At 48.6% G+C, this 22,661-nt stretch overlaps 1 protein-coding gene across 9 annotated transcripts in view; it reads left to right on the forward strand.

Annotated features, from left to right (window-relative positions):
- The window catches only part of CBFA2T2 (CBFA2/RUNX1 partner transcriptional co-repressor 2), a 62,389-nt gene that overhangs the window by 24,656 nt on the left and 15,072 nt on the right, over positions 1-22,661 (forward strand). For all 9 annotated transcript variants that reach the window (XM_064729642.1, XM_064729637.1, XM_064729639.1 and 6 more), the window contains exon 2: positions 19,722-19,865. In XM_064729642.1, coding sequence (XP_064585712.1) covers positions 19,748-19,865 — 118 coding nt within the window. In that variant the 5' untranslated portion in view covers positions 19,722-19,747. The remainder of the gene's footprint in view (positions 1-19,721; positions 19,866-22,661) is intronic.

The raw sequence follows: 22,661 nt of genomic DNA on the forward strand, positions 1-22,661 counted from the left end.
TGGGCTCCCTCCAGTGTGCTTGGGCTGCAGCTCTGTGCTTGGTCAGTTTGGCTGCTCTGTGGGCCACCCTAAGGTTTTCCTTCTTTTGCAGCGTGTAAGCATTTAATAGAGGCTTTAAAAAATATAAATCTGCTTCTGGAGACACACCAAACACCTCCAGTGTGTCCCTGGAGAGGAGGCAGAAGGAGTGTGCGCGCTTCCAAATCTCAAAGTGCACCAGCACAAAGGAGTTGGAAACCCCAAAAATGCCCAGCAAAGCCATGCAGGGTGTGCAATATCTAGGAGCAAAGAGCAGTGCTCCCCTGCTGCAGCTCTCCTGGAGCCCTCCCGGGTTTGTGAGGGCAGTGCAGGGTGTTGGAGCAGCTGCTCTGCGGTCTCCGTGCGGGTCGAGCCCTGATTAAGCAAACGGAAGTTCTGCCGGCATCAGGGCAGCACGATTTGCCCATTAAACAACTCATTTAGTAGAGTCTTGCTCAAGCCCTGCAGGAAACTTTCTTTTTTTCCTCAGGCTCCTTTATTTTTAAAAAGGATTTTGGGTGCCTAGTGCTTAGATGAGAGAGGTGGTTGTATTTTGGGGAAGAGGGTGGCTTGAAACTCTGTCACCAGACCTAATAATTTTATAGAAATTATGCAGGACATCCAAGTGAAGACACTTCCCCCCCTCCCCACTATTGTACACTGTATGACATTATTTTCACTATTAATATGGAAAAAAAATATGATTTTTGGAACTACCTGGGCTTCACCTAAATGACTGTGTGCCTTTCACAGCCAGGTAGCCCAGCACATCCAGCAGTTAGAGAAACACACAAATAATGCAAAACTCAGAGACTCCAGTGTGGGAAACAAGGAAAATAGAGTAAAGCAAAGGCAGTTTGAGCAAATACTGCCAACAGGAAAGTGCAGCTAAGCCAAGAGAAGGATTTGAAGGGTTTGAGGAAGGAGCAGAATTGCTAAAGGCAAGGAGAATAAATCGTTAATCTGAGAACTCTATTACACAGGGAATGCCCCCAGGAAAAGAGCAGAAACTCCATTTAATAGTGAAAATGCCAAGCCAGGCTCTGCTCTGCCCAGGGACTGGAGCCACAGCCCCTGCTCACTTCCAAGATGCTGCTATTTTTGCAACTTGCATCTGCTGGTGTTGCAGAGGCTTGTTTAAACCCGCCAAGGCAAAGGGAGCTTTGCTCACGTGAATCCTGGGTTAAGCTGTTGGGTTTGGGTTTTTTTTCTGATTTATTCTTCTCAGTCTTATAGGACCAGGGTCCCCAAGAGAGTGGGATTTCACTTAATGCTGCCTCTCCTGCCACATGGAGTGCAAGTCCCAAATGATTTTACTGCTGCTTTACAGAGCTTTGTCTTGCATCACCCACGGTGGAGTTTGGCTTGTAGAGGTTATCACTGGTTTGACAGGTTTGTGTGGTTTGACTGCAGGAGCTGAGTTTTTAAGTCAGCCAGCCCTCCAGTCCCCAGATTGACCCATAAATGCAGTAACCAGCAGCAGCATTTAGCAGGAGGCAGCACTCTCCCACGGTGATGGGATGGGATGGGGAGCCAGGTGGCCTCTTGTTTTTTTCCAGATCTGTTTTTTTAAGGTTTGGACAAAAAACAAGATTTGTTTGACATGTATGTGTGATGTTTATAGTATAGCTGGAGAGCTGAACACAGTCATTTGAGGACTTGGGCACATGCAGCAGATTTAAGTCAATGCTGGCTGGTTTTTAAATCTGAGCAGAAGATGGTCATAATCTGTTGCCTGTTGGGTTTTTTCCCATTATAAGAGCTGGCTTATCCATACTTGTTCTGGGCTGGATTTAAGCTTGCCTTTATCTAGTGACTATTTCCATATCTGATTGCTTGTTAGGAGCTAGGTATGAAATGTGTTTCGACAGACACTCCAGAGCAGTCCCCGGGGGCAGCGTCACTGCAGGTCTCTGGGAGTCTGTTCAACTTTTATTTTTATGATGGAGACTGCCTTAATTCATGCAGCTTTCAGGGAATGGCTGGAAAAACCTTTGTTTAGAGCAGGAGCAGCAGCCAGGAAGAAATGGTGAGCAGTGATCCCACAGTTAAAGTGCAGCACAGAGAGGCTTGGGTTCAGTTCCTGGGTCTGCAAGCAATTTTCTGAGGCAGGACCTTGACCTTAGCACGGCTTTGTGTGTCAGCAGCTTATGTCCAACAGGACAATAGCGATTTCAGAGGTTTCAAAGCATTTTAAAGTGTAACTATCATGCCTTTTATTGGGCTGGGCAGTGGCATTTTTATAAGCTAAGCTGAAGGTTTTAGAATAATGCGTATTGAATTTCCTCGGTGCGCTGCCGGCCGCGGGATTCCCATCTCTGCTGCCTGCAGGATTCCCATCTCTGCTGCCTGCAGCACCACTTGGGCTATTGAAGGGGGACACTCACAGGTGGCCAGAAGAACCAACACGTGCAGATCTTCAAAGCCAAGAGTCAGTTTTCCTTCCTCTCCTCGTCTGTAGCAGCAGGATGCCGCAACCTGCCGGCGGGATGCTGTGCAACCATCCCTTTCACCAAAAAAAAAACCAACCAAAAAACCCTGGAAAGCCCCAAAAGTGTGGCTAAGGGATGTGGAGGGAGGATGAGGAGGGCTGCAGCTCGGACCTGTTGCAGGGGGAGGGCATTGTGTGAACAGATGTGGCGGGCGCTGCCGCTCCGTGCGCTGCCCGCAGCGCCAGGTGCAGCCATTGTTCCGCTGCTCCCCATTCAGCCGCTCCGCGCCCGCTCCCGCATTGTTCCTCCAGGAAATTAGCATTAAAAACCCATCCCAAACCCCCACGTCCCTCAACTGCAGGTGACTGTTATTGGCCCCAGCTGCCACCCTTGTGCTTGATTACTTCCATATGGGGCTGTGGCAAGATGTAGGATCTACTTATTGATTTTTTTTTTAATATTTTTCTCCTTTTTTTTTATTCCTAGCCTTTCCTCCTGCTCCACACAGACCCTTCAGCTTCAACAAAACCCTGAAATCTATTAAGCCCCTGATAGGCTCCAGTTGCTGTTACAACTGGGATGAACATTTTACAAGCAAAGCTAATTACACCCTCTCTGCTTTCTTCCTTTCTTCAGCCCCCACCCCATAAATGTAAAATAACCAGAGGGCAATTGGTAGTAAATTAAATCTTTGCAGTGTCCTGAGAGGAGGTTTCCTTGCTAGCAGGAAGAAGTCTGCTGGGCTTTAGATGTTTTGTTATCTGGGTTTGGGCTTGTTTTTGGCTTTTTTTTTAAAACTAGAAAAAGGGGAACTCTGGCATACTGCTGTGACACACCTATTAAAGGGACACACAGATCCCTGCCTGGGTCTGCATAGGAAAGGAAAACACAATTAAACAAGTAGGATGTTAATTTGTGAGTGTAGTCAGCTGTTGAGAGGAGCCAAGAAGAAACTCCATTCCAATTGAGGTTACAAATTTCTAGGAGCAATGTGATTTTCTCCTGGTACAATTCATCTACAGGGCAGCAGGTTCCATGCATGTCCAAACCTCCTAAAATATCCTCTGAGGTAGTGCTGGCATGGGGCATCCTGGGTTTTCCTCAAGACAAGATGGGCTGCAGTTGGTAAGAGGAGGAGGGAGGGAGGGAGCATCCCTTGCTGTCCTACCTGGGAAATGCCCCTGCTCTTCAGAGGCACCGTGGGAGCACGGGTGGGTCACATCCTGTGACGTGCCATCAGCCCACGCAGCCCTGACCCACTTTGTGCCAGCCAGGAGAAGAGGAGGGTGGCAGCTCGTGCCCGTGTTGGAGACACCAGGCAGAGCTTCCATTTGTGCCCATCCTGGGGGCATCAGGCAGGGCTTCCCTCTGTGCCTGTGCTGGAGCCATCAGGCAGAGCTTCCCTTTGTGCCCATCCTGGGGGCATCAGGCAGAGCTCTCTGTGTCCATGCTGGGGGCATCAGTCAGAGCTTCCCTCTGTGCCCCTGCCTGGGCAGCCTGGGGGCCAAAACCCTGACCCAGGCCTGAGGTAGGTTGGTTGCACCTCTCTGGAGAAGTGTTGGGTTTCCCTCACCCAGCTGGGATCCCAAAGGCTGTGCTGGTGGGGTTTGGGCTGGAGGCTCCTGCCAGAGCAGCTCCTGAGGGGATGGTGGTCCTTGGAGCACCATGGAGATGTTCCTGCTGCTGCCTGGCCCTCAGGGGCTGCTGAAGGTGAGATCCTACCAGAGCCTCCTCACTCAGCTCTTCCAGCTTGGGAGGCCATTCCTCAGGGAATCCTCATCACCTTTTGAGGCTTTCCATCCTTGCTGGTGCCCCAGTAGCCACTTCCATGGGGTCTCTCCTGTCCCTGCTGGTGATGCACTGAGCAGTTTGTGCAGGGACCTGGCAGTGGTGCTGCAGTGTCCCATGCTGGTACAGATGCAGGAAATCAAACCTCCAGCTGGAAATGATCCTAGAAATGCCCTCTCTTCTCACAGAGACATGGGAGGTATATCCATAATGGAGAATGGCATTTTATTCAGCAGAGTCACTGCACTGAGACTTTGCTCAGATACAAAAGTCTTTAGGGACAGCTGGAGCTGGGTTGGTTGATCTCAAGATTACAGATGCAAACTTACTTATGGATGGGGAGTGGACCTGCCCTGAGGCTTTGTGTCCCAGCATTGGTGCTCCACCATTTGTCAGGCTGACCTTCACCATGAGCTGCATCCTGTCTTTGGCAGGTGGGACCTGCCAATGCAGACTGTGAGGATTTAAAATAAAAACTCTTTTTGCTATCTAAGAGTATTGTCCAGCTGAAGTACTTGCTTTATTTACTGTCCCTCCCTCCTGGTCCAGCCCTCTCCTGGCTTGGCTGCCTGGCAGTGACCACCCAGATCTTCCTGGGAGGCCTCTGTGCAGGTGCAGTGGTGGGGAAGGTGGTGAATTTCTAAAAATGTTAAATTCCAGCTCTTAGGGGTGCTGTGCAGCCTGGGGTAGCACTAGGCCTGTACCTCCAGGTCCAGCAGGTCAGAAGGTGGATGAATGAGGCAAAGCAACCTCATGGAATATCTCGAGTGATTTTCCTCAGACTTGTTTTAAACCCTTCAAAGTCAAATCTCAAACTTAGGGGGTTTCTTCTCCCTAATTAAATTAACAGGCCATATGGTGTTTACTGTGAGCGCCTGCAATATGGAAGGAGCTACCTCCTGGATCACTTTCTTTTTTCAAAAGCTGCTGCTTTACCTGATGTCACTGTTCTGAAATGTTCTTTTCAGCAGCGGGCATGAGGGGTTATTTCTGCCACCTCAGTGCTGTTGGTGTCACCTTCTGATCCCAGGGCTGAGCTGTGCCATAACCTGTTTCTGCAGCTTTCTTTGTTTTTCCTTGGTTTTTGTCAGGCCATTTTGCTGCTTAGTGAGGAGTGTGTATAAGTCAGGGGTTTTTTCATGCTTTTTCACATGCAGGTGATGATTCTTGTTCTTGGAGCTGAGGAGAATAGGAAACAGCTCCGGGTGGGTTTTTTGAGGGGCGCTGGTGTTTTCTTTTAACAATTGCTACAGTTTTATTTCATTTTTTTCATCACCATCTCAGGAATCTGTCAGACTGCAAGTTTTGTAGAGTTTTGTTCTTTATTAACGGGTTGGTTTTAAAGAACTTACTTTGCATGTGCTGCTTTTATCTTTGCATGAGATGTGGAGGAGGAAGTGAAGACCTTGAGGAAGAAAAATCACTGGGTTTTTATAAGATCCTTGCAGTTAGCTGAACAGGAAATAGGGTAAGAATCTCTAAACTTGTAGGAGAAGTCAAGGAATGGAAAGTTTCAGACTTTGCTGTCTGTTTTGAGCTGCCCTCACCCATTTAGTAGGATTTTTTTGGTAATCATCACTTGTGTGTGAGTGCCCTTGCTGTGAGCTCACCCTGCCTCTCTCCAGTGGTGTAATTTAACCTTTCTCCGCAATTTTTAACTTGTTGGTGCATCTTTTCCATGGGAGCTGGGTGACCCTTCATCTCCAGCCAGTCTCAGCTTGCTGTGGGGTGTCTGAGCTCCCAGGAACAGATCCATTTGTGGCCACTGAAAACACCCTGCCACATTAGCATATTCCTGCAACGTATGCTCCAAGGGTGTTTCTTTGCAGAGAAGCCTCTCTAAAGATAGCATCGTGAAGTTCTGTGTTGTCAACCAGGGACACTTGATCTAAAAAACAACATTTGATACACAGACAAGGTTTGCAAGTGCCATCTGGATTCTGGGAGATGAGCTAGGTTGTCTCTGTTTTGCATACACTCACCAGGAAAAAAAAAACCACCAAGTGTGTGCAGGCGGATGAATTCTTCAGAATCACCTGAGCAGAACTGTTTAGTCCACATGAGTGTCCTCAGTGACATGGGACACCTGTGTAATGCCATACCACTGGGTATCAGGTCCCTCTGGACCTTCTCAGAGTGCTGGAAATAATTCTGTACTTCAGTGATGTATTATTGAAACCCAGGTGGGATCAATTGAAATTCTCTCACACCAGTAGTATTTTAATCTGCAAGGCAGAACCTGCAAATGATGCATTTCCCTGCAGAAATGGGCATCTTTTTAGGGAGCTGGGGGTGCAGGGAACACAGATGTCTTTGTCTGGCTCCAGTTCTGCCTGGTGGAGAGGCTGTCCTCAAACCCATGCCAGCACTGAGAGAAACCTGAACACCATGAAAACCTAAAGTAGCCCTAAAGGGATGGACAGCAAACTCCCTGTCCACATCTTCCCAGGGACATGTAGCTCATAGAATGGATTTTCCTTCAGGGCCTATTTCTTGACTTTCTAGTTATCCTCTCATATGCAAATCTAATTTGCCTAATGGGCTGGTGAGTGTAATTGAAAGGCAGCCTGCACTTACACGATAGTGAAAAGTCTCACCTGTGCCCAGGCACAGATGGGGCTCTGCCTCGCTGCTGCACCATTAGAGGAAATTTATAGGCACAGTGTCACAGGCTTTGCTGTGACCAGGGAAGGAAAATGGCAGTTTAGAACAAACTTGGGGGTTTGCTGCCTTGCTTTGTGCCCTGGCCTCGCAGTTTTGAGCTTTTTGTGTTTTTGTTTTTCCCCTGTGCTCCAGGGGAGCAGGTTAATGAAGGTTACTGGTGGATACCTGAGGACAACCCTAAGAATGATGAATTGGGAAGTCTTGTCAGTGCTGTGCTGCTGTGTGATGGGTTGAAAGTGAGTGCAGCAGCAGCTGAGCCAGCCTTCCCTCTCCAGTCCCTGTGCATCACTGAATCTCCAGAGGTTATCCATGGAAATTCTCCGCCCCTGCTGCCTACGAGAGGGAGGGGAAGGAGGCACACAGAAACAGTCACTGCTGTGCATCCTGAACAGACCAAGAAGTTGTGGATCCCCCATCCCTGGCAGTGTCCATGTTCCACTTGGACAGGGCTTGGAGTGACCTGGTCTGGTGGAAGGTGTTCAGGGGTTTGGAACTGAGTGATCTTCAAGGTCCCTCCCAACCCAAACCATTCCATGATTCTAAACACTCAACTTGGATGGTTCTCCTGTCCATCCTGATCTCTCTGTGCCTGGACTCTGCAGGAGATGCTGGCTCTGGGGGCTCCAGGTGTGTAAGGACCCCTCTACACCATCAGGCCCCCAAAACACCCCCGAGTGTGTTCCTCCTGTGCTTCCAGCTCTGGGGAGGGTGGAAATTTCCCACAGGCTGCTCAGACTCGGGGCACAGAGGAAAAGCCATTTGTGTAGTGGTGTGAGGAGTGTTTTTAAGAGGCAGAATTGTCATCTTGGCAGGGCTCCTGTGTGTGCCAGTGATGGCAGGGATATTAGCTGGGCAGCACTGAATGCACTTAGCGCCCAAGTGAATGAAGTGAGCTCTGCACAGAGCCAGGGAGCTGGGGACTCATTAGTGAGCCTTGGCTACCCCAGCAGTATCAGCAGGGCACTCTGAGGGTGTTGGTGTGGGCAGCAGTGCCAGGGCTGCCTGGGAGAGCCAGCCTGGCTGTGGGACAAGGGACATCCTGCTCACACATGCTCAGGGTGGGTCACCCAGAGCACAGGGTTGTGTGCAGGCAGTTCTGGGACACCTCCAGTCAGGGAGATATTTGCCCTCCCTGAGCATTCCCACACAGTAAAGAAGTTTTTCCCCAAGTTACACCATGTTCAGGTGTAACTTCCTGAGCACCAGTTCCTGCCCATTCCTCTTGTCCCCACAGAGCAGAGTCTGTCCCTGCTGTCACCCTTCCCTGCAGACACCGACAGAGAGATGGAGTCCCCTCTGGCACTTGTAAATAGTGAGGATGAAAGAGATTTCTCAAATCTTTCCCAAGTTCCTCCTTGATTTCCTGGATAACTTGCCCAGTTTTGGATAAAGCCTGGTGCAGCTTTAGCCCTGGGCTGGCTGGCAGTGCTGAGCTCCTGCTCTTCAGCCTCCATCTGGAGAAGGGAGACTCTGTGTTAGAGTCTGCTTTATATTTGGAAATGCTATGACTTCAGGGACCCAAGGGGGATGTTTTTCTGCATCCTTCCTTGATTGCTTCATTTTGGGTTTGTGGTAGAACTTGGTTAGTGGTTTGTTTTGCACTGGATTTGGTTTCTGTTTTGTTTTTTGCTGAAATGACCATTGTTTTCATCTAAACTGGCCCATCTGACTATGAGTTTCTGGATTGCTTCCTTCTCCAGATGGTCAGGATTTGTACCTGGTCTGTGCTTAACAAACAGGTTTGTTGTTAGTTTGTTTTTTTTTTTTTTTTCCTATTTTAATATAGACTTTTGTAATAGCTTGGGGTGTCCTTGGTATTATTTGTGCCTCTCTGCGGTCACGTTGGTTGTTATGGATTAAATGTGGTTTTCTGCCTTGAAATCTCACTTCTTTCTGAAGTGACCTTGCCTTTTTTTATTTTAATTGCAGTTATTTACAGTTATTGGTAGTGGTGCTTGAGCTGCTAGCACTGCTGCTTTGTGTCTGCCTGGTATGCAGAGACTTTTTATATTCCAGTTTGTGCTTTACTCATTTGGAGTACTCTCTACTCACTGGATACCCCAGAGCTGCTGTTCCTGTTCTCATTAGCCCAGTGATATTCATGATTGATGAAGATGCTCTGAGAAATCCAGATTTGGTTGTTTTCTGAGGTCAGTGCTGGTTTTAAGGTTCATTTATAATGTTGGGCACCAAACCATCAAGCAGCAGTGTTTGGAAGATGGAGGACAGCAAGAGGGATGTCTTCTTAAATGGTTTTAAAGCTTGAAACTCCTCCTGTATGTGTTTAGTAATCAGGTTTAAAGCTCCCAAATCTTCAGTCACTGGGTGATTTTAAGGTGGGTTTGATTTAATCCTTTTATTTTGAAAGATTTCATGATTTTTCAGGCTGTTCCCCTTTTTTCCTTGTGTTGCTTGAGCTCCCAAGGTGCTCCAGGCTGTCTCTGCCCTGCTGTGCAGATCCCTGGGGTGTGTCAGTGTGGGATGGGGACCTCTCCAAGTCATGGACAGTGCCTGTGTTTGTGATCCAGCGAGGCAGGAGCACTGTGGATCTCAGCGGTCCTGGGGAAAGGATTTGCACAGACAAGGCTGTCTCTCCTGAAGGATTTCTGGGTTCTCTGATGACAAAATACTGGAGTAAACCTTGCTGCCCTCATAACAGTCTGTGGGAGCTTTTGTACATCCCTGTAGGAACTTGACGTGTGTGTGACCAAAGTCATTCCCAGCAGCTGGCTGGGAGCAGAGGCACAGAGGTGGGCAGGATCTGCAGTGCCAGGAGCTGTGGGATGGGGTCTGAGCTCACCTGCCACTGTGATAAGGGGTATCACACCATCCCTCTGCTGCCTGGGGTTAAAAATGCACCAGGCAGTGCAATTGAATGCTTTTCTCAGAGGAAACTCCCAAAATTATTATCCTTGGGGAGGCAGGGATTCATCCTGCAGTGAGCACAGTGGGACTGTGGTGGGAAGCCTTCAGCAAAGGGGCTCACTGTGCTGACCCAGAAACAGCATCCTTCTCAGCACCTCCTCAATTTCTTATGGCTAGAAAATGTCCTCCTTTCCCACAAGTTTTCCTGCTGAAACTGAGAGCTGGGCCGTGAAACACCAGGCAGTGAAAAAGGAGGCTGGCTCACCTGACCATCACTTTTGGGATGAGCCAGGCTCACAGTGCAGGAGCTGCAGGATTCCCTTGGGAAGGGTTGTCCTGGGGGAGCCGTGGGAATGCCAGAGCTGCAGTGCTGCCCTGGATTTGCTGGGGCAGCTGAGCAGGGAGCAGGGCAGTGCTGCAGGGTGGGAGCTGTGGCCTCGCTGCACTGGTGGCCATCAGCTCCTGCTGGCTGTGCTCTGTGCACATTGCCCTCTCCTCAGCTCTCCTGGTAAAGTCATGCAGAGAGGAGGCTCAGGGTCCTAAATGGAGTTTGTGGGGTGGTGTTGGGATGAATTTGTGCCTTAAATCTCTTAGGATGGATTTTTAAACCACTAACGCTGCTCGGACACCTCTAATTGCAGCATCTGTGTGAGAGGAGCAGGAGAAGCTGCAGAACAGCCAGAACCCCTGGGAATGCTCCCCTTGGAGGAGAGAACCCTGTAAACCTTCCTTAGCCATTCCTGAGAAGCCCAGCAAGGGCTGCAGTGGTGCTGGATCCTCCTTGGGGAGCTGTGAGTTCCCTGGGTCACTCCTCAGAGCCTGCTCCAGCAGCTCTGCTGTTCCCAAGCCTGTTTAAATCAGTGGATGCATTCCCATTGACTGTTTGGAGCTGCAGAGAGCCCCTTGGAGCTAATTAGTAATTAGAGGATGCCAATTAACCACGGTTCCCCAGGCTCTGCTGCTTTGCTGGTGCTGCTGGGTTGGAGAAGGAGGGAACAAAATGGAGCCCAGTGTGAATGTGTTTCATCTGGAGAGCAGGAGAAGGGTGGAGCTGCTTGTTAAATGGCCAGCAGTCCAAGTTTTAAAAGGATTTATGAGGGCTAGATAAAATCATGTCCTAAAGGCTGTCTCGAAGCCTCTGTTAAGGTGGAAAATGCTTTCTAAACTTAGAGCTTGTTTCACTTTGTTTTCCCTCTTTTGGACCTCCCAAAATTTTACAGGTACAAAAGTTCCAGCTTTATTTACTCCATGGTGTTTAGCCTAGGCAGAATGAAAAACAGATTTGCGCTCTCAAAGTTACAGTGCTCAGTTGTTCTTGTGTATAACCTGTGGGTTATAGGCCTGCCCACCTTTGGAAATGTGGTCCCTAAACTGTGGCAGAATTTAAGGAATGCTCCTAAGGGAAACAGGTTTTTACTGCCATTGCCATGGGAGACTTGGTCATTCAACCATGAGTTTCCCACTTGTTGGATCACTTCTTACTCTCTGGTGTAAACTTGGTGTTCAAGTTTACACCAACTGGACCCCAGAGGGGCGAATCCATGGCATTGATGCTCTGGGCAGGGAGCAATTTCAAACCTTTTAGGAGTGTAACCCCTTAAAAGCTAACTCTAAAATTAATTTTTCTGTCTAAAAATAGTTGAGATGGTAAAATGCTGCTTTTATTTTATTTTTTTAATACAAGCATAATTAACTCAAAACTTACTTTCACTCTACACAACCTTTACAACAAGCAAAACCCAAGCTGTGTTTTGCCCTGACATCTTCCCCACGTGTAGAAGCCCTGCAGAATAAATATTAAATAAAACCACCCAATCTTTGCTAGCAGGCTGTTGCTCCAAGCCTTTCTCCGTGGTATCCCTTCAGTACATGTTGTGTCTGGGCTCCACCAGCCTCGGGAGCCGTTAATCTTCCTGGTGTTTTCTTCCCTGAGGCAAATGAGACACAGATGTTCCCATCTGGAAACTTTGCTCCTGCCACTGTTGTTCTGCTCAGAGTCAGAGGCTTTGGAGAGCAGTGCTGAGACTTTTAAGAAGTCAATTTTTTGCCATGATTGTGATAATTGCCCGTTTGATATCTGTAGCTGCTTTCATTTTTCATTCCCAATGCTTTTGCCCAAGGAGTAAATAGTGCGGAGGAGGAAATATTGCTTAATATTGTTATGGGAGTGGGTGATTTTAAAAGAAAAATAGTCTTGATTCTGTGATGTTAAATGGAACAAGGAATTAATGAAAAATTACCAAAATACTTAGCAGTATCTAAGCAAATGAATTAGTGAGGGCCTCTGGCTTTGCTGAACGAGTGCCCTGTCCCAGGTTATAACCCAGCCAAAGGGGTGGTTTGGGGAGGCTGCATCACTCCCCTCAATCCCCAGAGTGCTTCCTATCCTAAAACTGCAATGCAGGCCTTGGTTTCCAGGAATGTTTTCTCCTGGGCTATATTCCAGGAGTGTGTGCCTCCCTCTGGGGTGGCTGTCTCTGATGAGGGCAGAGCAATCAGCTGGTGAGGATGAGGAGGGTTCCATGCACCTCGGGCTCCCTGGCAGAGGGAGCATCACTTTGAGACAGTGATGAGCAAAAGCTGCTGCCAGGGACATCAAGGGTCCCCAAAATTTGCTAGTGGTGTGGGAAGGGAATGGCTGTGGTGGTGCTAGAGCAGCTACAGCTCCTGGATGGAAATGGCTGTCAGGGTAAATATTCCCTGCTCCTTCATGGAAAGAGAGCAGGAGAGTGGGGATAACCACAACAGGCTGGTTTGTGTTCCTTTAGAAGCAAGATGAGTTTGGGGGCTTGATGTACCCCAGCTGTGGGGAGTGTGGCACTTGGTGCCATGATCTAGTTGAGGTGTTAGAACATGGGTTGGACTCGATGATCTTACAGGTCTTTTCCAACCTAGAAATTCTGTGATTCTATGTTGGATGTGATAGTTTGTGGGGTGAACCCCACATTCAGGGTTTGGTCCTGGCCTGAGTCCTGGCCCCAGAGGAAGGCTCAGGAGGCAGCAATGCCCTGCAGGCAGCTTTGTGCTGCTGGGTCTGACACGGCCATGGCACAGGCAGAGCTGGAGCTGCCGCCGCCTTGTCTGCCTGGGAACTGCCCCAAATCCAACCTGTGCTACTGCTGAGTTCCTAGAGCCAGGCACATTAATAGGATTTTATAAAAATCACTGAAGGGCAAGATGGATAAAGATCTGCAGTCTGCCTTCAGGAATAAATTATTAATCTTATTTCCCTTATTAACTGCTTTCTGGACTGCTTGTGAACGATAACATACTTTGCTCTTTCAAGTTCTTCTATCTGAGTTTCACATTGAATTGAGATTTAAAGTGAAACAGCTGTGTGTGGGAGAGGACTAGATGGCAATGGAGATACACGCGTTTATTTTTGATTTATAAAATGCCTCTCCCAGGCTCAGCAGCTCCCTCCTGTGTGATGCAAGGCTCTCCTGAGAGGTGCCTAGCCCTCTCCCCTCCCACAGCATCTTACAGCTCAGGAGCTGGGATGTGCCATAAACCCAAGCTAAATGGGGTAAAAATAGGCTGATCACATGGAGTGGAGAAATATCTGTGCAGGGACATGAGTTACCCACTGGCACTGCTGCTGGAGTAGCATCTTGGCCAACTGCATGGCATGGAGGAGGAGGATGGACAGGGACCTCCTGTGACCAGCCCTTGCTGGTGACCTGGTTGTGCCACACGCTCGTGTCCCTCCAGTGCTGGTTGTAAATCACCTTTTGTTGACTCAAGCAAAGAAAGACCTCTAGAAACCACCCCGCAAGCAAATAAATGTCAATATTTGTAGAGAGAAGTCATCCTGACTACAGACCTCCCAGTGTTTCACTCTCCTCCAAATTGGGACAGACCCAACCATCCTTTTTTTCTGAAAGCTGCTGTGTTGGCTGCCTTGTTCCTGATGCTTATCTCCCCTCTCCATCGCTTTTTGATGCAGCAATGCTGCAAAAAGATAAAATATTACTTCTCCCTTGACGCTGTGATTGGAGTTTGAGCTTGGGGGAAGCTGTCTGGAAGCAGGTGAGGGGGGAATTGCAGTAAATGGCATCTTCTGGAAGCCTGAGTAATGATGCTCTTGCTTTGCATGTAGATCACCTCTCATCTGCATGCCTTGGAGAACTGCAAAGGTGCTCTACAGATGGCTTAGAGCCATCAAGGGGAGGGAAAGGCAACCTTGGAGCGGAGGAAAGATGTTAATAAAATTTAAATGTAATTCTTCCCATTTCTCAGTTCCTAAATGTGAAAAATATTAGCTTGGTGGAGACTGAAAACAGATGGTGAGCAGTTGGAGCAGATAAGCATGTTATTCAAAATAAACATTCGCCAAAGCTGGGGAGGTGGCGAACCATATTTCATTTCACCCTATTTACATTATCAGGTCAGGTTACACTGATGCTGCCTCTCGTCTGCATTCAGATGATCAACAGGGACCCTGTGAGGAGCCAACTGCAGCACATCCTCCTCCTCCTCACTGGGGACGTCAGGGCTGGGCTGGGGCAGTCCCTGGCCTGCCCTCCTGCATGAGGCATGGAGCTGCTTGCACAGTGTAGAACAGTTTGGTCAGAGGGGGCTGTTAAAGGTCTGTCCCTCCTTCTTTTCCCTCTTTCCAGTGGCCTCTCTATCCATTTAGCCAACTTTGGCATTGCTCTGTCTAAATCCATGTAAACAGTGGGGGAAGAAGTTCCCAGGACTGTTTGTAGGAAGGGCTCATTTTGCTGATTTGTAGGTGGTCTGTAATCCATGTCAAGTGCTCACCTGAGGGGGCAGGGCCAGAGGAAGGAGGCCAGTGGCTGATCTCCTTGCTTTGAGAGATGTTTTGGGGTGGGCTACATCCCCTTTGGGGTGTCTGTTTGTCCACTGGCTTTGGAATAAGCTCAGACGTGGCTCGTGGGTGACCAAAGAATTTATCCTGCTGGACCTTGATGCTGGCAAGGCTGACTTACCTCATAACTGTTGCTTTTAGCTCTACTAACAATTCTGCTGCATCTGAAGCCTGCCTTCTGCAGTTTTCCTAAAACCCTCTGATTTTATAGGTTGCCACAGACCTGACCTTGGCTCTTGTTACTGGGACAGTTCTCCAGTCGCTTCCTCTCAAGAGGCAGGGATGAATTTGGGGCTTTTAACTTTTTGGGGTGAGGAGATGCCTTTTGTGTTTTGAATATGTTCTGCCTGTTCCAGATGAAAGTTGAGAACATCTGCTTTGATTAAACTTCTTCTTTCTGTCTGAAATCATGACATGCTTTCTCTCCTTACACCGAACCACTGGGCAAACCCTTGTATGCAGCTTTTTACTCAAAAAACACCTTTGTTAATTTACAGCTTTGCAATATAACCACTTAGTGGTAAAAATTTTGTTGATAAGGTCTGATTTTGAGCCTGTTCTGTGTCCTGCAAGCTGCCAAAGGGAAAAGCCAACCCTTACCTGGGCATAGCTGCTGGTGTTGCAGGGCTGTCTCATGTTTCATATGTTTTTCTCTTATTTCTTCCAAGATATTTCATGGTTTGACTTCTACAGAAAGCTGGAGAGCTTGAGTCTGGCACATGGCTTGGTGAGACACAGTTCAGACTCTTTGCAGCTTATTTACAAATGACAGCTCCAAAATCACTCCACAGCTCATCCTTCCTCCTTAACTCTTGTGCCATGGAACCAAGGGGAATTCTACCTGTGCATCAGGAATGTGCTCTCAGGGAGGTGACTGCATTAAATTGTGCCCATGCAGACACTGCAGTGTAAATTCAATTAAAGCATCCCCATTTTCTGCTCTGTAGCAGTGGCTCTCCCTCTCTTCCCTTGCTCTCAGCAAATCCATGGCTCTGCCAGGGAATCTAGATCAAGGCTTTCTCTTGAGCAGAGTGGAGCACCTCCTGGTACTGCCCTGAATTATATTTTGAGCTTTGGGAAGAGGATGAGGAGGAGACAGTTTATGTTTGTCTGCCTCACTGTCACTCTTCTCCACTTCCTAATCTTGCTTTTTTGGGGAAGGTAACATCCAGTTCTCCTCAAGCACTGTTTTTACTTCTTTTTCATCACTTAGTTTATTCTCTAATTGCCAAAGGAATTTAGGGATTAATTTAAATTCCAGTGTAGTTGAGATACTCCCTAACTTGTTGCTGGTTTTTTTTTCCTTCTGCTTTTCCTTTTTCTCAAGCCCACAGGCATGAAGAGATTAATAAAGCAGTTTCTTTATAGAGTTGATAGTGCTAGTAAATGCTGAGGTTACCTGTCACAGCAACACTCTTTGTACTAAACAGCATAGGTGGAAAGACTTCTTTAAAGAAAATAATTAGGATGAGATCTGTCTGGAGCTGGTGTTGAAACTGCCCCTCTGAAATGTGCTGCGAGAGCTGGGAATGCAGGAGTGGGACCTCTCTGAGCATCACTTGAGACCCCAGATTTTTTCTTGGCCTCTTCTCCCATTGTCTCCCTTGGCTCTTTCTCCTCTCCAGAAAGAAGAAATCATCAGCTGCACTTAATCCTGACATATGTTCCTTTTTAATTTGTTACGCCAGGATGGCGACTGGAGCAGCGGAGGGAATCTGGTGCACACGGAGAGCCAGAGCAGAGCCAGATGAACCCAGGGCCTTGCAGCTTGTCAGGGAGGGAGAGAGGGAGGGCTCCAGGTGTACTCACAGCCCTGGGGCTTTCTGGGCTCTTGCACACCTGGGCTCCTTAAATGGGCCACAGGAATATCTAGGGCAGGAGCACAGGCTGCAGCTGCCCATGCCCAGCTGAAAGCTGCAAAATCCACACTGCAAACCCATCACTGCTGGGAGGAGATGGAATTCCTGCATGGAGCCAGGGCTAAAACAGCACCTCATTGGGTTTTATTTTCTCTGATTCCTTTTCCCATGGGGAATTGCAGTGTGTCTGAGGCTGGGAAGGCAGCTCTCCCACTCTCTGTCCCTGCTCACCTGGGGCAGGTCCTGGTGCAGAGCTGAGCACGTGTCACTGCAAACTTTGGGCATTTGGCAGCGTGACAGCCAAAGTGTTGTGCCATAAATATGTCTGGCCTGCTCCTGCAGGCACTGCTTGAGAAGGAACAGCAGCATTTGTGTTTCTGAGCCAGGTAAGGTTTGGAAGGAGGAGTTTTTGAAGGAGAGCAGTGCAGTGTTTCCAATTTGGGCAGGTATCTTGCTCTGGTGCTCAGAGCATTCAGGCATTGACAACAATTATTCTTGTTAGAGTATCATCCAAAGTCTGTGATGGTATTTGACTTTTTAGGTGAGTGGTGTTAGAATATCACCCAAAGTCTGTGATGGCGTTTGACTCTTTAGGTGGGTGACACACCTGAGTGACTTGCATGCTTTTTGAGGAGCATCTCTGCATCCTCCCTGTGCAGATGGAGGCAGCACTGAAAAGCTGCTCTTGGTGAGCCAGTAAATATTTCTGAGTGGTGGAAGTGAAAGAATGAGACCAGGAAGGCAGCCTTTCTTCAGGGAGCTGCTCACTGGCTCAGTTTTAGCCCCAGGTCAGCTCAAGGCTGACTCATGCCCTTGGTCACAGCCTGGTTTGCTCAGATGATTCTCATTAAATGGACATGTTTAGGCTAAAAAAGGACAGCTTCAGAAAGATGGTTTTTATCTGCATTTATAGATGCCCCAGGTCATTAGCAGGAAGCTTTTAAATTTAACAATCCTGTTTGCTTCTTGTCTGTTGGAGTGGGCTTGGAAAGGAAGGTGTTGGCTTCTTGTGGGCTTCAGTTTTGGTGTCTGACACAGTAGCTGGTTTTATTTTGGGGTTATAAATTCCATGCAAAATTTATCTCCCTCTCTGTAAATTAACCAAATTAGTTCTGCTTTCTTAATGTGCCCTAGGAAAATTTTAGGAAGGAATGGGAGAAGAGTTAAGGACTTCATGCTCTCCAGAGTATGGCAATATCAGATTGGCCATGTACACCTGGGAAAGGGGGTTTCATGGGAAGAGGGAGAAGAGGAGGAGGCAGGTGGTGACAGTGGGACCCTGGATGGTCACTGGGCAGCTGACACTGCGTGCTGGAGAGGCACAATTAGTGCTGTTTTGATTGAATAATTTGGGTCATTTAGCAATGTGTCCCTTCCTTGCCTGAGTGAGAGAACTCAGCCTTTTTGTGGTAGAAATACTCCTAACTTTGTGTACAAAATTTCACTGTTTTGCTGCATTTATTTAGAGAGCAAAGAAAGTCATGGTGTTTTCCCTGCTCTTGCTGATAAACTCACCTGCTGAAAAGGTGCCTACATGTATAAATGATGTCATGTTCCTACATCAGTGCATGGTTATTCATCTGAATATCACATTCATGCATGGCAATGCCAGGGAGGGTCTGCACATCAGGGTTCAATTGTATGGAAGCTGGGCCACATGTACAGTAGTTTGCAATATGGGATTAATGTAGTTATTATAAGTTAAAATTAATAGTAGTTTCCCAGGGCTTCAATATCTCCCCACTTCAGGAAAGCAAAGCCTGGAATTTTTTCCTTTTCTTGGAAGCAGGTTTAGATAAATGAAGACACAATTGTTCTGAGATGTGGGTTTTGTAGCAATTCCAACCCCAGTTATTCTACCTGTACTGACAGGGCAGGAAAACATGGATTTTCAGAGTGTATCATCCCTGCTCCCCCTTCCTGCAAACAGCAGAAAGAAATGCTGGGAATAACAAAGTTCATTTGTTACCTCTCTGGCATTCCCCATGACTTGCCATAAGGAAAATAAATGAGGCAGCTTGGTGGCAGAGCAGGTGCTGGGGCTGACAGAGCAGATCCCAGGCAGCAGCACGAGGGCTCAGGTGCCAGTTTGTGTTCTCTCTGCTCTCAAAAGCAGCATTTTTGTTGTTGGGAGTCAAGAAGTAGCAGGTTTGGGTTGTATTTCAGTGCAGAATTTCGCCACCTATTCAGTGCTCTATGAGAATGCAGCATTTAATCGTTTGCCTGGGCTGAAATCTGAGTTTCTTGCAGCTGACAGGGATTGGTAAGAGCTGTGGATAACAAATTACATGGTAATGGTCCCAAGCCCAGCTTGCAGCACTGGAGAGGTGGAAGTTGGGTTGAGCTCCCTCACAGCCTGAGCTGGGGTGCAGCTGGGGGCCTGGCTGTGTTCCTGGGGGGACAAGCTGCTCACGTCTCGTTAGTGAGGTAATTGAGCAAGGGAGGGCCAGCTTGAGGAGCAGAGAGTGGGGACCATCATCTCAGAGGGGTGATTCTTTGGGGTCATGGACACTGGAGATGCTGGCAGTGCCATACAAAGCACCCCTGGATTGGGACTGGCTCCCACGGGAGCTGTGCTTTGGAGATCCTTAGGCTTTGTCTGCTGAGCTGTCTGCACTTGAAAAACCAAAAATACCCGAAAATAGCCCCCAAAAAATAAAAACCAAACAAAAGCATCTCACTATTACATTAAGATGTTTCTTCCTTTTTGTCTTGTGAAGCTGATCCCAGCCACTGGAGCTGGGAGTGTGGTCACACTGTTCCCCTCAAGGCTGCAAAGGAAGCTGCAGTTTAAGCTGGTCATAGATTAGACACCAGAGATTGCACACAGGAGTGGGGCTGTGAGTAGCTGATATCAGCTCATCTCTACAACTCCAGGCCCCTTCCAGTCACTTCTGGCCAGCCCAAGTGCAGGTTACTGCCTGCATGGCTCCCAGAGGTTGTGATTCCTCTGGAAAGGCTCAGCAAGGTGTTGTATCAGAGAGATCTTAAATACGGGCAGAGCAAATCGACAGAAGCACTTTGAACAGCATCTCTGGGCATGAGGGGTGAGGAGATGGAGTCAGGAGACTGGGATGGAGAGCACAGACACCACAGACATGACCCTGGTGCCTGTCCCCAGCTCGGGGCCCTCCAGAGCAGCATTGGAGCCTTGCGTGACTTCCCCCAGCTCTTATCTTCACCCTTGCACTGTTCCCAGCGTGCTGGGCGGGGAAATGCGTGTCAGGGACTGTCACTAAGCCTTGCCACCTTCTCTTGGTACAGTTGCTGGTGAGAAGAGGGTGCCAGTGATGCCCGGATCGCCCGTGGAAGTGAAGATCCAGTCCAGGTCCTCTCCTCCCAACATGCCGCCGCTGCCTCCCGTCAACGCCGGCGGCCCCCGGCCCGTGTCCTTCACTCCGACTGCACGTAAGCCCAGTGGTGCTGCTTGTCCTGGCACCTGCTCCAGCCAGCAGGGAGGGCTCTGCTCCGAGAACCCACTGGGATGTCCCAGCCATCAGCCAGGGCACAGCGGGTGATGCTGCCTGGCTGTGCGGGAGGGGGGAGCGGGGCTTTGCTGCAGTTCTGTAGTGCTTGCAGGACATAAAACAGGCTGTGTAATCCCCTTTGCCCCCCTGCCTGCTCCTGGTGCTGCCTTGAGTCTGTCTCTTTGCAGGTGCAGCCTTGATTTCCACCATAAACTCCTTAAGAAATTGAATCTTTTATCAGGTCAGCTTCAAGCGAGCCAAGAGCTGGGCTTTCCTCTTTATCTTTTGGAGGAGTTAATTCCCACTCTGCTGTATCTCACTTTGCAGGCAGCATTCCTGCAGCTGAGATTAGAAAGTTTTTCATTTTTTTAATTTCCCAGCCTTGAAAATTCCTTGCTGTCCATCCAGATTCTCTTTTTTCCATCTTCTCTTTATAATCTTTCCTATTAAGCCACAGTCAGTCCTGATCCTGCCCAGCTGTAGCGCAGCCTTGCACCCACTTCTTGTAGCTGAGAGTTGCTCAAAGGTGACTCCATGGATGGAAAGGACCTTCAGCCTTTTCTTACAGCTTAAAAAGAGTCCTTTTTCCCCTTCTTTAGCCAACATTTAAGCCATTTAATGTCTTTTTAAAGGCATTGTTCCGCAGCAAAGCTGCTTTACTTTGTTGGGCATGGAGTTATCTGACCCCCACACATGGCATGTACATATTTTCCATGCTCTCCTCACCCCTTTTCCCTGCACAGAGTGTTCCCTAGCTGGTTCTGTGTTGCTGTGCTGTCCATGACAGTGTCTGGGCTATCTCAGAGTTCCATGCTGGCGCTGGGGTTTGGAGATTTCCAGCCCAGCCTCCTGGAGGACACACTGTGATGTGCTGGCAGCAGCACTAATCACTGGGTTATCCCGCCAGACACATTGTCCCCATCTTTATGTGCTCAGGCGTTTTTAATGGCTCTCCTTTTGCTCAGGCAGAAAAAGACCATTAGCAAAGTGACAGAAATTAATTTTTCCAATGAGGATGCTTGGCACGCTGTTAAGGGCCAAGAAGCCTGAAACTGCTGATTGCAGATGACTTAATTGCCTCTTTCCAAGACACATGAGAGATGTGACCTGTGGTGAAGTTCATTCTTGCTTTTTCATTTCTCAGTTGCACCAGAGGGTCTTGGTCACTCAGTGGGAGTGTGACGTGCCCTGGCTTGGGCAGGTGAGGTGGAGCAGTTGGAACAAAGGGATCATTAACACAGGGTTGGATCATTAACACAGGGTTGGAGAAACAGCAAAACCTTTGGCTGTGTAGGAGCTAAGGCAGAATTTAAGAGTAGACTTAGATGATGGTTTGTTCCCATGAATTTTATCACCCTGGTGTCCCCAAACCAGCAATCCCACTGATCGTGGTACTCTGCCTGGCTTGCTGCAGCACTGTGCTCTCACCTGGCAGTCAGGATGGCAGCCCTGCTGTGTGGTGTGTGGTGGAGCAGGTCCTGGTGGTGTGCAGGATCAGAGAAGTGCCAGCTGCCCTGCGGTGGTGCCGTTGGCAGAGGGTCAGGAGGGCTGAGCCCAGAAAGGCAGAGCGCGGTTACGGGGCCGTGTCTAACGGCATCCCCCATCCACCAGCATCCCCTGCTCCCTCCTTGGCAGCCTCTCCCCAGGGTCCCCCGCAGCCCCAGGGGTGGCTCACAGCCCCTCTTTCTCCTGAGCTATAAATAGAGCACGTTGCTCTCCCCAGGCTTTCATCTGAACGAATAAGAGGAAGTGAAATAGAGAAGGGGGAAAGCGCTTCGGTTGTGGCCGCCGGAGAGCACGGAGCTGCACAGCCTTTGCTGTTTGAGAGGAGCTTCTCTTGGCAGCTTCACCCTATCTGTAACCCTTTTATAGTGAAATAAAGGCCTTTGTGAGTAATTACCAGAAAGGCCTTGCCTTTCACACAGCTCTGGTGTACTCTGTGGAGCTGTACCTGTGGGTACATCCTGACGTCCCTGTTGTTTGCTGCTGTGGCAGTGGGTGTGAAAAACAGGAGTTTTTCAGGTTGCTTTGTTCCCTGACAAAAGGCATGAGCTCACACTGCCTTTGTACCTCCATCCTCTCAGTGCTGGCCTTCACCTTCATCTCATCATCTGTCTGTGAGGGCTGTCACCCCTTGGTTGGCAGGAACCTCCTTTGTTGGTCTCTGCAGCCTTATCTTTCCTTGCATCTTAACTGACTCTGGTTAAGTTTCCCTCCTGTGCTCACCACGAAGGTCCAGGTGTGTGGAGCCTTTCCAGCCTCCGACCCTGGCATGCCCCAGAGTGGTTTAACTGTTCAAGTACCTCCTGTCTTCTCTGAAAAACCCCTCACTGAATTCATCAGGATTTGGTATGATCCTTGTGAAGCTGCAGCAGAAATTTTGGCATCTTTTCTCACAAGTTTCTGCTCCTCCCTACAAGCAAGGGGCAGCTCTGCCAGGTGGTTTCAGGGCTTCTCTGAACACCATCCCTTGAAATGTTTTTTATACCTTGTGGCCCCCTTGTCAGCACTTAAATCATAAGGGATTCAGGGCTGGGTTTTTAAGGATCAGCCCTGTGGATCAGCTATGACTCTATTTCCAGTGATGTGCTTGTCACTCTGAAATTCTGGGTTTACACCAAGCTGAGGCCCCAGTGCACAGCTGCTCATCAGACAGGGCTCGACATTGCACAACCACAGCATGGGGATGTCAACAATTTATCCTAATCCCTTGCTGAGTTCCCAAACTTCCAGCCCT

The sequence above is a fragment of the Zonotrichia leucophrys genome, chromosome 20 (genome assembly GCF_028769735.1).
Source record: "Zonotrichia leucophrys gambelii isolate GWCS_2022_RI chromosome 20, RI_Zleu_2.0, whole genome shotgun sequence".
In the NCBI taxonomy this organism is placed as follows: domain Eukaryota; kingdom Metazoa; phylum Chordata; class Aves; order Passeriformes; family Passerellidae; genus Zonotrichia; species Zonotrichia leucophrys.